The following is a 15,561-nucleotide window of genomic DNA, read 5'->3' as shown; positions in this document are numbered from 1 at the left end:
GTTCACGCTGTTGGTAACTGTTTCACTGAGGAGGCTGCAAAGACAGCAGTAGCAACATTTGCAGTGGCAGCGGTTACACGTTCCAAAAGTAAGATTGATGATGACATCTTGGCAGCTATTGTCTCAACTGGAAAGGGAGGTAATTATCCTAAGGGTTTCTTTTCGAAGTACTCTTATCACTTAAGTCCCGATAAAGTTCCTTATGTGAGAATTAACGATGTTGGTGACAGACTGATTCCCAACACGGACCGTACACAGGCTTTGATTACAGCAGCCCACCCTGGGATGGCGTCGGCGTACGCAGGCGTGTCAGCTACTGTATCTCTCCTCCAACAACGGTACTGGTGGCGGGGTTTGTACAAACAGATGCATGATTTTGTCCTTCAATGTGGCATTTGTCAGCAAATTAAGCCTTCTTCTGCTGCACGCCCTCCCCAAACTCAGTTGTATATATCCAATAAGCCACTTGCTTGTGTTTGTTTAGATCACTGTGGTCCTGTCATAAGAGATTTGCGTGTCTTTGTGGGAATTTTTTCATGTGGCACCTTCCTTTCGGACCAGGGTCCAGCTTTCGCCTCTAAGGCGCACAAGGATGCCATGAGTTCATTGGGGGTCCAAGTAAAATGTTCGTCTCCATACCGGCCTGAGGGTAATAGTGTTGTGGAGCGAATGAACCATGATTTAAAGCAATCATTGACAGCGAAGGTGTTAGGTGCTGGCAGAGAATGTCTCACCCACTTGAATAGCGTACAATGTGCACTTAATCTCCCTAGAAGGTCTTTGGGTGGGCCGACTCCATACAAAATCCTCTTTGGCATCAAGATGTTTGTTCCGGACCTTGACGGTATGGACTTGGTGGCGGGAGCCACCTCCTTTTATGTAGACGAACATTCTAATGTTTTGCAGAATCTACAAAAGACCAAAGACAGTCTTGCAAAGGAACACTTGCCCTCCATGTCTGAAGCTGCGTTGCAGATTTCGGTAGTCGACTGGCTACCCCAGGTTGGAGAACTGGTCCAAGAGAAGATCGACAACAAAAAAGAATTTGGTCCTTCCTATCGAGCTCCAGTTGCAGTGCTTGGTGTGCAGTGTACAAGAACAGTAATTTTACCTCCTCTACCTGGGCGAAGGGGAACAGGTACATTTAAATGGACCATGTCAAACCACATGACGCCTGCGGTTTCGTGTCCAGCAATGGTACGACATTCTGTTTTGGCCCCGGATCTTCCTGACGGGCCTGATGTTGCCATTGAAATGAGTCCCCTTACGAATCCTTTAGTGAATCTATCTGCTGATGATCCTGTTAATGACACTGAATATACTTATCCGACTGACTTGTTTATGCCTTATTTGGAAACCCGTGTGGCTAATCAATCCCGTTTTTCATTTGACATTGGCTCATCCACATCAAAGACCCCTTCAAAAGTTTAAATTTTTGTTACCTGGTTTAGAAAACAATTTTTTGATCCCACCTTGGATTTACATTTGGATGGTGCTGATTGCATTTTTTTTGTTCATGTCCATAGGATTTGTGGTATAATTTATTTGTTTTATCAATGGACACTATGTTGAAGAAAGAACATCAATTCGAGTGATTGATGGAACTTTGGCTCCCCACTCCTCTTTGCACATCATGAAGAGGGACCAGACTTTTGTTAATATAACTGCTTGGCTAGTTTTAGATGGGATTGTATGGGATGCTGTAAAGTTCCAGATTCATGGCCCCACAAAGGATAATAATGTACCCAATGTACTCCATGTTTTTAAAGGAGATGTGGTTAAACAAAATATTCGCTCTGATGATTGGGATGTAAAAGCGGTTGAAGCTTTATTTACTGATTTGAAATATTATGCTGCCTTTGATGCTGAAGATTTATACTTAGAGTCTGCAAATTATGGTGATTTGTACTGTTGCTAACATTTTGGCAATCACTTTCTGCATAAGACTAGCTCATTCAGAAACATGGTTAATTTCACACAGTGGGAACATTGTCCCGCACCAGTGGAAGGCAGCTCCAAAACATTTCTGAAAAACTTTTCCTATTTTACTGATTTTGATCAGTCCAATCTTAATGCATTTTATTTTAAATTGACTGGAGAGTCATTTTCCAAGGTTCGACTTACACACACCAAATTACTTTATTTGAAGTCCTTTATTGACCAGTTGGCTGTTGGGTGCTATGAACTGTCGAGAGATACTATTGATTTTTAATCTGTTTGGGGTTCTAAGAGTTGTCCAGTGCAAGGCACTGAGGCTTTGCATCGTGCATGTCTCATCCCGAACCATATGTTGTTTCTGAATGATACTATTTCACAAACAACATGCTTTGGATTGGCTACTTCAAAAAAATTAAATGCTCCTTCCCTTCCTGATTTGGGTGACTACCCCAATTGGAAAAATGTCACCAGTTCACCCAGGAGTGAAAAACAGGCACTGATTAGTAATGCTTCTTTTAATGTTTCCAGCATTAATCCCGAAGGCTGGTTGCTATGGCAAAAAAGTGCAGATTCCTGCCAGCAACGTTTTCTGGGTCTGACCCCTGACTATACAGAGGTTAGAGTTGATCCCCGTTTTCAAACTCGCCACTCAGTCACCACCTATTCTGTAAGCAAATTGTGCCAGAGTTGGCTCAGACATTCATCCTTAGTGTCTGTTAAGTCACATTTGTCCAAACTCACTGACACTGTTGATTTAAATGATTTTGTGAAAGGCCCTGCGGGTGGCAGATCGAAAAGATGAATATATGCTGCTTACAATGAAGTTGGGAAACTGTCTCAAAGTGAAGCTGCTTCTAGGCTTCGAGCTATAGATCAAGCTAATTTAGAAAAAGTGCTTGCTGTGTAGATAATAGCATTAACATCCTTTCGTCCCGAATTTACACTTTAGATAATATTGTGTCATCTGTGGTTGATATTGTACAAGAAGATGTTGCAGTGTTATATCATGGGTAAAATCAATTGAGTTCTGTTATGCAATTTGCCTGGGCTTTGCAGACACTTAAGAATGGTTGCGTTCCTTGGGATTACATGAACACAAGCTTGTTATTTCTGCCTTTTAATTTGACTCTGAAACAGCAATTTATGTCAATGAAAGATGCCACATTTTCCCTGTTGCATATTGAAAAATTAGAACCATTGCCTTTTTCTGTAGCAGAGGCAAATTGGGCTGTTTGGCTTATCCACAGGTTAATAACATTGCCGTTCTCTCTTTTCAAATTCAAGAATTGCATGAAACACCTTGCTATAGGCAGATTTGAGTCCCTGATTGGAGCATATCTTCATGAAGTTTGGAACCTCCCATTCACTTACAGATGTTTAAGGGATGGTAAAGAAGTGTTTTTGAATGGCTAAGATTACATCTCTACACCAGATCATTCATTAACATGCAGAAATCTTCAGTTGCACGGTTCGTGCAAGGCGCTTGCACCAAATTTAGCATGTGTTTTGAAAGGCACCCCAGTCCCAGCCATTACACCTACATTCACACTGCTTGCTAATGGTAGTTATTTATTATTAAATAATGAAGAGTATTGTGGGATGCACGCCGGTATTGCTTACATTGTTACCATTTCCCAGCGTGTTACTTGTTGCAAGAATGTGTTGTTCCCTCCTCAACATGGCATGCTTCCATCTGGCCCTTGATTCCGATTTTGTCCCAGAAGGAAGTTCCCCTTACATCTGTGCGTGAGACATTTGTCCTTCACGTTGCAAATACTCGTAAGGAAATTAATGCCTTCAATCAATCAAACAGATTTGTATAGTGCACTACTCACCCGCTAGGGTCTCAAGGCACTGGGAGGAGGGGGAGTCGCTACTGCTCGAACAGCCAGGTCTGAGTTGTTTCCTGAGGGAGAGTGTTGTGGAGCGAATGAACCATGATTTAAAGCAGGTCCTGGGTAAGCCTTAGGTGGGTGGGGAGGGAGTTCCATGTCTAGGCCGCCAGGTAGGAGCAGGATCTTCCTCCGGCGGTGGCTTTGCAAATTCGTGGGACAGTGGCAAGGGCGAGGTTGGCGGATCAGAGCTGGCTGGTGGGTGTGTAGAATGTGAGGCGGCTGTTGAGGTATTTGGGGCCCATGTCGTGGAGAGCTTTGTGTGCCTGGGTGAGGAGTCTAACCGTGATCCTCTTGCTGACGGGAAGCCATTGCAGGACTTTCAGATGGGCAGAGATGTGGCTGTGATGGGGGATGTCCAGGATGAGTTGTTCAGAAGCGTTCTGTATGCGCTGGAGTCTTTTCTGGACTTTGGCTGTGGTTCCAGCATAGGGGGTGTTCTTGTAGTCCAGTCGGCTGATGACGAGGGCCTGGGTGACCATTTTCCTGGTTTTGGTGGGGATCCACCGGAAGATCTTTCGGAGCATGCGCAGGGTGTTGAAACAGGAGGACGAGACGGCATTGGCTTGCTTGGTCATCGTGAGGGAGGAGTCCAGGATGAAGCCCAGGTTGCGTGCATGGTCCGTTGGCTTGGTGGCGGTGCCCAGGGCCGGGCGCCACCAGGATTCATCCCAGGCAGAGGGGGATGGTCCCAGGATGAGGACTTCCGTCTTGTCTGAGTTCAGTTTCAGACGGCTGAGCTTCATCCATTCCGCGACGTCTTTCATTCCTTCCTGGAGGCTGGCTCTGGCGGTGGCGGGGTCATTGGTGAGAGAGAGGATTAGCTGGGTGTCGTCAGCATAGGAGATGATGTTTAGGTTGTGTTGGCGTGCGATGGCTGCAAGGGGGCTCATGTAGATGTTGAAGAGGGTGGGGCTGAGCGAGGATCCTTGCGGAACGCCGCAGATGAATTCGGTGGCCACGGATCGGAACGGGGGGAGGCGGTCACTCTGGGTTCTTCCGGCGAGGAACGAGATGATCCACTCCAAGGCCGTTCCTTGTATTCCGGTGTTGCTGAGGCACTGTATCAGGGTTAAGGGTGGGCGTAAAATCCGTTTCGCGGGGGAATTTGCGGATTTTCTGCGATTTCGCGATCTGCGAATCTCGCGAAATCGCGGTAAAATCCGCGAATCAGCGGGGACGATTTTTCAGCCAAGCAAGGGTTACAGCAGCAGGAGCAAAAGTTCAACCTAATTTCTTTGTAACCTTTTACAAAAGGGTTACAAACCAATTAACTTCAACTTGGACACTTGCTGCTAATTGCTTCCTGGCGCCTCGTTGCCCACTTGCAACTATTCTCTGACCCTGCTCTGACCCTTGATGCAGGGTCAGAGAATAGTTACAAGTAGGCAACGAGGAACCCAAAACTGCAAGCAAGATTATCCCAGGCATTGTTTACTTGGGACACATTCCGCCTCGCCTGCGTCCCCGGCATATACGTAACATGATGAGTGTCCATGACCGTTTTGTACGTAAGAAAAAGAAGAAGGCGGGTACCAATGCCAAAGACTTCACCGAGGGTTGGGTGGAGTTCCGTGACATGCGTGTAGCCAAGCTGGTGGCATCCAGTCTGAACAACACCCCAATGGGCACCCGCAAGAAGAACCACTTCCAGGATGATCTCTGGAACATGAAGTACCTCCACCGCTTCCGATGGGCTCATCTAAGCGAGCGCCTGGCGTACGAGCGACAAGTGAGGCAACAACGCATGAGGGCTGAGGTTTCACAGGCCAAGCGGGAGACCAACTTTTACCTGCAAAACGTGGAGAAAAGCAAGAAGTTTGCCAAGGCAGACCAGAAGCGAGCCAGCCAGGCGCCAGAGGAAGTGGGGTCAAAGGTTGAGCGGTGCTGGAAGTTCACACAGCGCAGCACCGAGGAGGAGATCCAGGCACAGAAGGCTCGTAAGATGGACAAGGGGGACAAGCGGCAGCTGAAGCAGCGCCTGGCCAAGGTGAAGGAGTTCGAGGAGAAATCACAGTCAAGCTGTCCACTTTTGGCCAAAATATTCAACCCGGGCAGGGCAAAGGAGTAATGTGGACCACTCGAGTTCCTAGATATGCTTGGTTTCATGAAATATGCTATATTGATCATCCATTATCTATCATCCATCTCGCGTTCCACCCACTCATCCATCCGCCCACCCACCCACCATTCATCAATCCATCCATCCATTAATTCCTGTATATGTTTATTACATGGATATGTAATACTACAATAAGAATCTAATCGCTGATTGAAAATAGAATAGAAGCAGTTCAGTCAAAAACTTTGCGAGATGCTATAGAGCACAGCTTTCCGAATTTTTTATTTTGGTGACACACTTTTTGGAGATGCATAATTTTGGGACACAGTAAGGCAGTGTGGCTAGCAAGCGAGCCCGAACCACTAAAGCGGGTTGGGGGAGTTCTCCACCCGAAGAAAATGTTGAAAGAAAAGTGGGCAAATTGTGCATTTTCAAGCAAATTTGAGACCATGAGGTTGAACACAGGCCTCTGTAGCGGATGCCTTCGTCCACTGAGCCACTAGACCCGGCATACACACATCTCTCTCTCTATCTCTCTCTCTCTCTCCCTCCCTTTCTCTCTCTATCTCTCCCTCCCTCTCTCTGTCTCCCTCTCTCTCTCTCGCTCTCCCTCCCTCTCTCTATCTCTATCTCTCTCTCTCCCTCTCTCCCTCTCGCTCTCTCTCTCTGTCTCCCTGTCTCACTCACTCTGTCTGTCTCACTCTCTCTCTCTGTCTCCCTCTCTCTGTCTCCCTCCCTCCTTCTGTCTTCCTCTCTCCCTCCCTCTTCCTCTCTCCCTCTGTCTCCCTCCCTCTGTCTCCCTCCCTCTCTCTCCCTCTGTCTGTCTCCCTCTGTCTGTCTACCTCCCTCTGTCTCCCTCTATCTGTCTCGCTCCCTCTGCCTGTCTAACTCCCTCTATCACCCTTCTCCCTCTGTCGGTCTCCCTCTGTCTGTCGCCCCTTGTCTCCCGCTCTCTGTCTCCCGCTCTCTGTCTCCCCCTGTTTTTGTACAAAACTCCATTTGTCGCCGTCCCTCTCTCTCTCCCTCCCTCTGTCTTACTCCATCTCCCTCTCTCTATATACATCTCTCGCTCTCCCTCTGTCTCTCTCCCTCCCTCTCTCCCTCAGTCTCCCTCCCTCTATCTACCTCTGTCTGTCTCCCTCTGTCTGTCTACCTCCCTCTGTCTCCTTCTATCTGTCTCACTCACTCCCTCTGTCTGTCTACCTCCCTCTATCACCCTCTGTCTCCCTCTGTGTGTTGCCCTTTGTCTCCCGCTCTCTGTCTCCCTTTGTCTCCCCCTGTTTTTGTCCAAAACTCCATTTGTTGCCGTCCCTCTCTCTCCCTCCCTCTGTCTCACTCCCTCTCTCTTTCCCACTCTCTCTGTCTCCCGCTCTCCCTCTGTCTCTCCCTCTGTCTCCCTCTCTCTGTCTCCCTCTCTCTGTCTGTCTCCCTCTCCTTCCCTCTGTTTCCCCTTGACTTCTTCCCTCTGTTTCCCTCTGCCTCCCTCCCTGTCTCCTTTTCTATGTCTCCCTCTGACCCCCTCTCTCTGTCTCCCTCCCTCTCCCTCCCTCTGTCACCCCCTGTCTCCCCCTCTGTCTCTCTCCCTCCCTCTCTTTATCTCTCCCTCCTTCTCTTTGTCTCCCTCTCTCTCTCTCGCTCTCCCTCCCTCTCTCTGTCTCTATCTCTCTCTCTCTCTCCCTCTCTCCCTCTCGCTCCCTCTCTCTGTCTTCCTGTCTCACTCACTCTGTCTGTCTCACTCTCTCTCTCTGTCTCCCTCTCTCTGTCTCCATCCCTCTGTCTTCCTCTCACCCTCCCTCTGTCTCCCTCCCTCTCTCTCCTTCTGTCTCCCTCCCTCTGTCTCCCTCTGTCTGTCTACCTCCCTCTATCGCCCTTCTCCCTCTCTCTGTCCCCCTGTTTTTGTCCAAAACTCCCTTTGTCGCCGTCCTTCCCTCTCCCTCCCTCTGTCTCACTCCCTCTCCCTCTCTCTCCCTCTCTCTCTCCCTCTCTCTCTGTCTCCCTCTCACTCTCCCTCTCTCCCTCTGTCTCACTCCCTCTGTCTCTCTCCCTCTGTTTCCCTCTCTCTCTGTCTCCCTCTCTCTCTGTCTCCCTCCCTCAGTCTGTCTCTCTCTCCTTCCCTCTGTCTCCCCCTGACTCCCTCCCTCTGTCTCCCTCTGCCTCCCTCCATGTCTCCCGCTATATGTCTCCCTCTGTCTCCCTCTCTCTCTGTCTTCCTCCCTCTCCCTCCCTCTGTCACCCTCTTTCTCCCTTTCTCTCTCCCTCTGTCTCCCTCCGTCTCCCTCTCCGTCTCCCTCTCTGTCTCTCTGTCTCTGTCTCAGTCTCTGCCTCTGTCTGTCTGTCCCTATCTCTGCCTCTATCTGTCTATCTGTCCCTGTCTCTCTGTCTGTCCCTGTATGTCCCTGTCTCCCTCCCTCTGTCTCCCTCTCCGTCTCTCTGTCTCTGTCTGTCACTATCTGTCTGCCCCTGTCCCTGTAGCTGCCTCTATCTATCTCTGTCTGTCCTGTCTCTGTCTGTCTCTGTCTGTCTCTGTCTCCCTCCCTCTCTCTGTCTCTCGCTCTGTCTCCCTCCCATTCTCTCTCTGTCTCCCTCCCTCTCTCTATCTCTCTCTCCCCCTCTCCCTCTCTTTGTGCCTCCCTCACTCTCTGTTTCCCTCTCACCCTCTCTGTCTCCCTCTCTCTGTCTCTCTCCCTTTCCCTCCCTCTCTCTGACTCCCTCTGTCTCCCTCCTTCTCTCTACCTCTGTCTCCACCTCTGTCTCCATCCCTCTGTCGCCCTCCTCACTCTGTCTGTCTCCCTCCTTGTGTTTATATACCTCTATCTCGGTCTCTCTCTGTCTGTCGCCCTCTGTCGCCCTCCCTCTGTCTCCATCCCTCTGTCTCTGTTCCTCTGTTTCTGTCCCTCTGTCTCCATCTCTTTGTCTCCCTCCCTCTGTCTCCCTCCCTCGCTCGCTCCCTCTGTCTCTCTCTCTGTCTACCTCTCCCTCTGTCTCTCTCTCCCTCTTCCTCCCTCTCTCTGTCTCTCTCTCTCTCTCTGTCTCCCTCCCCCTCTCCCCCTGTCTCCCTCCCTCTGTCTGTCTCCCTCCCTCTGTTTCCCTCTATGTGTCTCCCTCTCTCGGTCTCCCTCTATCTGTCTCCCTCCCTCTGCCTCCATCCCTCTTTTACCCTCCTCCCTCTGTCTGTCTCCCTCTGTCTGTCTCCCTCCCTCTGTCTGTCTCCCTTTCTCTGTCTCCTTCCCTCTGTCTCCCGCCCTCTGCCTCTGTCCCTCTGTCTCCTTCCCTCTGTCTCCTTCCCTCTGTCTCCCTCCCTCTGTCTCCCTTTCACTCTCTCTCTCTCTCCCCTCTGTCTCCCTCTGACTCTCTCTCTCTGTCTCCATCTCTCTCTGTCTCCCTCTCCATCTGTCTCCCTCCCTCTGTCTGTCTCCCTCTCTCTGTCTCCTCTCCCTCCTTCTGTCTACCCCAGACTCCCTCCCTCTGACTTCCTCCCTCTTTCTCCCTTCTCTTTGTCTCCCACAGTTTCCCTCTCTCTCTGTCTCCATTCTTCTGTCTGTCTTTCTCTGTCTGTCTCCCTCTATCTGTCTCCCTCCCTCTGTCTGTCTCCCTCTGTCACCCTCCCTCTGTCTCTGTCCCTCTGTCTCCGTCCCTCTATCCCCCTCCCTCTCTCCCTCCCGCTCTCCCTCTCTGTCTCCCTCCTGCTGTCTCCCTCTTTCTCTGTCTCCCTCTCTCTCTGTCTCCCTCCCCCAGTCTCCCTCGGTCTCCCTCTCTCTCTCTGTCTGTCTCCCTCCCTCTGTCACACTCCTCCCTCTGTCTGTCGCCCTCTGCCTCCCTCTGTCTGTCAGCCTCCCTCTATCCCTCCCTCTCTCTCTGTCTCCCTCTCTCTCTGTCTCCCTCCCTCTGTCTCCCTCCCTCTGTCTTCCTCCATATATGTCCCTCTGTCTGTCTCCCTCTGTCTGTCACCCTCTTTACCTTACCCCAGCTTCCTGGGCACACACACAGCCGAGTACTTCGCAGGTCTTTAAAAGACCATTTACTGGGAGACATTGTGCAATAGATGAGGCATAGTGAGAACAAAGTTTTTAAAGGAATGGCTCTTAATTAGCAGCAGTTATGTGCTAAGTGCCCGTTAATACCGGTGTCATCCCGCGACACACCCATCATTTGCAGGCGGCACAGTACACTGTCAGGACACCCAGTTTGGAAAGCTCTGCTATGGAGTGATCAAAAAAGAGAGTTTCTGTCTGTTGAAAATGCCTTCTTCAGTGTTAAGGAAAGACTGCCGAAAATAGGATACCATAGCATAAGAGACATTGGCCAAGAAAATAGGTCAGCCCATTGTAAGCTGGTGCAATGGCTAAAATAGTTTTCATTACAAACACATGCCACATAGATAATAAGAGACAGCAGGACACTGGCTAATCATGGTGCCCATCTGGTGGAAATAAAATGTTTAAATCAAAAAAATCCATTTCATATAATTACTTGGACTTCCAAGCAGTTCCAGAAACCCTTTTAAGTGCTAATGCATGCGACAGAAAAAAAATACGATTCTTTTTGGCGCAAAGAAAAGGTTCAATTGTCTCTGAATTATCTGTAAACCAGACGGAAAATCAAGTAAGAACCCAATAGATACGGTAAGGGGATTCTGTTCTCAGTGTCTACAATTGTTTGTCAATTGCTCCTGCAGCCACACAATAAAAATAAAGGTTGTTCCTCCCACTGAAAACTAAAGCAAACATTAGCTGTGCATGCAAACCCGGTCCCCTCATCAAGCCAATAGAATATGGTCTATGAAACACGCTTTGTGTTGGTTCAGATAAAGTTAAATTATGTAGCTGTTCCATCTTTTACTAAAGACGTTCTTTGGAGTTGAAAATGATCTCATGTGGTTTTCACTAATGGTATTTCATATCTGACTTACAGATAACTGCGTGGAGTTCCAGGGAAACAGTTCTTCCTTCAATATAACGCCAAACAGCACATCACCAGTCATTGAATTTTGGGAGTAAGTGAGCTTTCATATGCCTGTCATTTATCGGTATGTTTGCAATTACTCGGTCTTTGACCTACTGTGGCTATTAGATACTATAAGAAAACGAGTTTTTGATTGAGGGGTGAAAATCCTACTCAAGCAGCACCCACCATCCTTGTCAGGCTGAAATACAAATGTAACTTATTTATCCTGTGCTCAATCCCCTGGTAGCTTGACATAAAAGCAGTCAGGATTAATTTAGAGACAAAGTGTAAAGTATTTATGATGTGAGCTGCACTGTTTCCCTTGAGACCAGTGTCCCTCCCAGGCACTCTAAAGCATGTTTCCTTGATTCATTCAAATAAATTCAAATACATTCAATGAGCTTGTCTTTCTTGGTTGATATCGTTCTTTTTATTTTTTGAAATTGATTTGTCACGTTATTTTGGTCATAATGTCTTAGGCAAATGGCCCTGTGGCCCAATGCATTTCGGGCGGTACCCTTCGTCAGGGGCCGTGTAACTTCCTGAAAGTAACCAAGTACAATTTTCAAAATCAAACATTTGTAGTACATATAATTCATTACATTAAACTGTAGACTTGCTTTTGTAATCATGCGTAATGGTAAGAAAGGGAGAAACAGAGGGGTTTAGTATGGCGTGAAAGAATAGATGAGATTGATGTGAAATACATTTTTTGAAAAAAAACATGGCATGGTTTACAGTGACTCACTTCATCTTAAGTGGATTTTGTGTTGGTTTTTGTCATGCAGTAAAGTGGTTCTTAAAGTGATTCTGAAAGGAACCTTAAAGGCACTATAGTTAGTTTGTGCACCCTACAAAGATGTTTAATTCATGCTTTGTTTGTTATTTATCAATTCTAACCTGGTTCAAAAATATCCCAGCTTCTACAGGTTGTAGCGAGGCTGAAAAACACAGTAAAACCGTATTTTAAAATATGTACGCCGAGTAGTTATTTTGATCATAATGTCCCTCAGGGCATAGCATATCTAGTTTAAAAGGGCTTACGCTTACCGGAAAGTTAAAGATTAATTCTCATTCCGCGCTCATCGGGTTCGAGTTTCTGGTGGTATGCTAGTGTTTGTGCCCCATGTTCTAATAGGCGTTTGGCGCATTACGTGATGCGGGCTTTGTTTTGCCTGAATTGATTGGCCACGACGTTAGCTGTGGTTTATCTAAGTTTTCCGTATTTAAACTATTAAAAATGGAAAGTGTCTGAAGGGGTCAGGCGTGGAATTTGGTAAATAATTGGCAGTAAATGTGTGCACTTGCTTCAACTGTGATTTAAAATTCGATGAAGGAGCCTGTGTTGTGATTGGCTGAACGGCCGATCACGTGTATGTTCTAGTAAACAGAACTTTATTAAAGGTGAAATTAAGCGAGCAATAGTGTATCAAAATGCTGAAATGTGAAATGTGGTGTATGCTCATGTTTTTTCGTTGTCACAATTTTAGATCTGTATACTTTCAAAACGAATACCATTAACATATCAAAACATTGTGAACACATTTTTTTGAACACACGTTTTGAACCGGCGAAAATACATGTTCAGTACGTGTTCATGTTCATAAGTGACAGCTGAATTCCAGCCGTTCATTCAGTCCTCTTGGCACTGTTGATGAAAGTTTGTGAATCCAAAATAGTTCTCGTCTCAAAAGATGTTGATCGTTGTCTCTTCCTAGTAACATGGGTATGATTTCAAGAATGCAATATTTTAACTGACTGGGATTGTGTTGATGTTCATTGTAGTGTACAGCTACTGTGGATTTGGTGGATTTCAATCTGATGCTGCTTTTGTGTTCAGTTAATCTTACTTTGATTTTCCTCGATGTTTTTCCCACGTAAGGGAGGCCGCATGGGCATTTCAACATGTAAATTAAATTTGTGCTGTCACATGTGCTATTTACTTTTAATTTGATTTTGGTTCCACTTAATGGATGATCTATTTCATTTCCTCTAACGATAGAGTTGCAATTTCCACAATTGTAGCATGGTAGCGTGCCTGTGTATTTATTTGATGTTGCAATGAATTTGGGTTTTAAGAGTTCTTTGAGATTTCTGGTTCTTTGATAGGCGAACCTTGGATTGAGGGTAAAAATTCCATGGTAATCTTCTTCCAAAGCCATTAATGGCCAGTGTTTTAAGATGACTCTTTTTATTTTCTGGCTTCTTGTAGAATATTTGGAGACGAAGACCGATCTCCTTTCTTCCCTTACGCATGTGGGAGTTAGTAGTTGTTGCCGGTTCATAGTTTCAATTCTGTCCACAGTGAGTTTCAACGTGGTTTCAGGATATCCTCGATCCTTGAACTTTTTTATCATTATTTCTTTTTGTTGTTGATACATTTCGGGAGAGGAGGCAATTCTTTTTATCCAAATTAGTTGAGAGTATGGAAGGTGGGTTTTCAACGATGGGTGGTGAAAACTCTGATGGTGTAAGAGGTTGTTTTTGTCTGTGGTTTTTTGAAATACTGTGGTATGTAATTTGTCATTTTCTTTCATGATGAGTACATCCAAAAACGGTAGTTGCTTTTCATTGATGTTGTATGTGAATTGTATTCGTTCATTATTGGTGTTCAGATCCTGAATGGCTGTCTGTAGTAGTGCAATGGGTCCATTCCAAAGAATGAAGATATCGTCAATGAAGCGCTTATACAGTATCAGATGATCTTGCCATGGTTTTTTGGATAGAATGTGCTGAGACTCAAAGTAGTGCATAAAGATGTTAGCATACGCTGGTGCTGCACAATTCCCCATGGAAGTTCCAGTGCATTGTGCAAAGAATTGATCTTCCCACTGGAAGTAACTATGGAATAGTGTGAAGTGCATTAATTCCATGATTAGCAATTTGAGGTCTTCCTCTTTCTCACAATCCAGTAATATATTTTCCAATGCTGTCATCCCCAAGTCATGTGGGATTGAAGTGTTTAATGCCTTGACATCAATACTTGATAGAATCATGGTGGTTGTGAATGATGTTTTATGCTCTTCCAGTATGTTTAAAAAGTGAGTGGTATCTTTTACGTATGTTGGAATTTTTTGCACAAGAGGCTGTAGGTGTTTATCTATGAATTTTCCAACTGGCTCGTGGATTGAATTGACTGTAGAAACGATTGGACGGAATGGTGGCACTGTAGGATGTTTATGTATTTTTGGGATCATGTAAATATATGGAATTGATGGATTTTGTTTGATGAGGTATTCCTTTTCTTTATTGCCGATGGTTCCTGTGTCAATGTCTCTGTTGACGATTGTGTTAAGAATTTTGGTGTATTCTTTTGTGGGATCTCCCCTCAATTTCATATATGTGTTGGTGTCATTGATGTGTTCATACACATTTTTATTGTAGAATACAGTATCCATGATTATAAGGGCTCCTCCCTTATCCGCCTGTCGTATGGTGATGTCCTTGTTTTGGATAAGGATTGTATGGTCTGTCTCTCTTTGTTGGTAAAATTTGTCATTTTGGTTCTTGGAGTTTTGAAGATCTTCATAATATCCTGATTGACAACTTTTTCAAATGTGTCAAGTACTTTGTGACTCACAGGAGGTAGGAATCAGCTGGGGTTCCTAAGTCCCATGAGTTTATCTGGTTCAGTATCTTCTCCTGTTGTTGGTCTTTCAACTACATTCGCAAAAAAGTGTCTTAGGCGTAAACTTCTCAAAAATTTGTAAACGCAAATTTGTGTATCCAGTAAATTGGAATGGTAGGTTGGGACAAATGATGTACCTTTTTGTAAAGTTTGCAATTGAAAGTTAGAGATGCTGTGATTAGAAATGTTGATAACTAAGTCCTGTCACGTAGTTATCTTAGATAAACCACAGCTAACGTCGTGGCCAATCAGATCAGGCAAAACAAAGCCTGCATCACGTGATGTGCCAAACGCCTATTAGAACATGGGGCACAAACACTAGCATACCACCAGAAACTCGAACCCGACGAGCGCGAAATGAGAATTAATCTTTAACTTTCCGGTAAGCGTAAGCCCTTTTAAACTAGATATGCTATGCCCTGAGGGACATTATGATCAAAATAACTACTCGGCGTACATATTTTAAAATACGGTTTTTACTGTGTTTTTCAGCCTCGCTACAACCTGTAGAAGCTGAGATATTTTTGAACCAGGTTAGAATTGATAAATAACAAACAAAGCATGAATTAAACATCTTTGTAGGGTGCACAAACTAACTATGGTGCCTTTACGGTTCCTTTCAGAATCACTTTAAGAACCACTTTACTACATGACAAAAACCAACACAAAATCCACTTAAGATGAAGTGAGTCACTGTAAACTATGCCATGTTTTTTTTTCAAAAAATGTATTTCACATCAATCTCATCTATTCTTACACGCCATACTAAACCTCTCTGTTTCTCCCTTTCTTACCATTACGCATGATTACAAAAGCAAGTCTACAGTTTAATGTAATGAATTATATGTACTACAAATGTTTGATTTTGAAAATTGTACTTGGTTACTTTCAGGAAGTTACACAGCCCCTGACGAAGGGGTACCAACCGAAATGCATTGGGCCACAGGGCCATTTGCCTAAGACATTATGACAAAAATAATGTGACAAATCAATTTAAAAAAATAAAAAGAATGATATCAACCAAGAAAGACAAGCTCATTGAATGTATTTGAATTTATTTGAATGAATCAAGGAAACATGCTTTAGAGTGCCTGGAG

General features: G+C 45.5%; 1 protein-coding gene and 1 pseudogene across 1 annotated transcript in view; both read left to right on the top strand.

The window, feature by feature from the left end:
* LOC147733934 (sodium- and chloride-dependent GABA transporter 2-like) overlaps positions 1-15,561 on the top strand; it is a 1,073,416-nt gene that overhangs the window by 146,636 nt on the left and 911,219 nt on the right. The window contains exon 5 of the mRNA XM_086952829.1: positions 10,804-10,885. Within this exon, the coding sequence (XP_086808955.1) occupies positions 10,804-10,885 (82 nt within the window). The remainder of the gene's footprint in view (positions 1-10,803; positions 10,886-15,561) is intronic.
* LOC147733935 (activator of basal transcription 1 pseudogene) lies at positions 5,229-5,902 on the top strand (annotated as a pseudogene).

This window comes from Lissotriton vulgaris, chromosome 1_2, assembly GCF_964263255.1.
Source record: "Lissotriton vulgaris chromosome 1_2, aLisVul1.2, whole genome shotgun sequence".
NCBI classification, from domain to species: domain Eukaryota; kingdom Metazoa; phylum Chordata; class Amphibia; order Caudata; family Salamandridae; genus Lissotriton; species Lissotriton vulgaris.
Note: the sequence above shows the minus strand (reverse complement) of the source record. Positions and strands in the feature narration are given on the sequence as shown.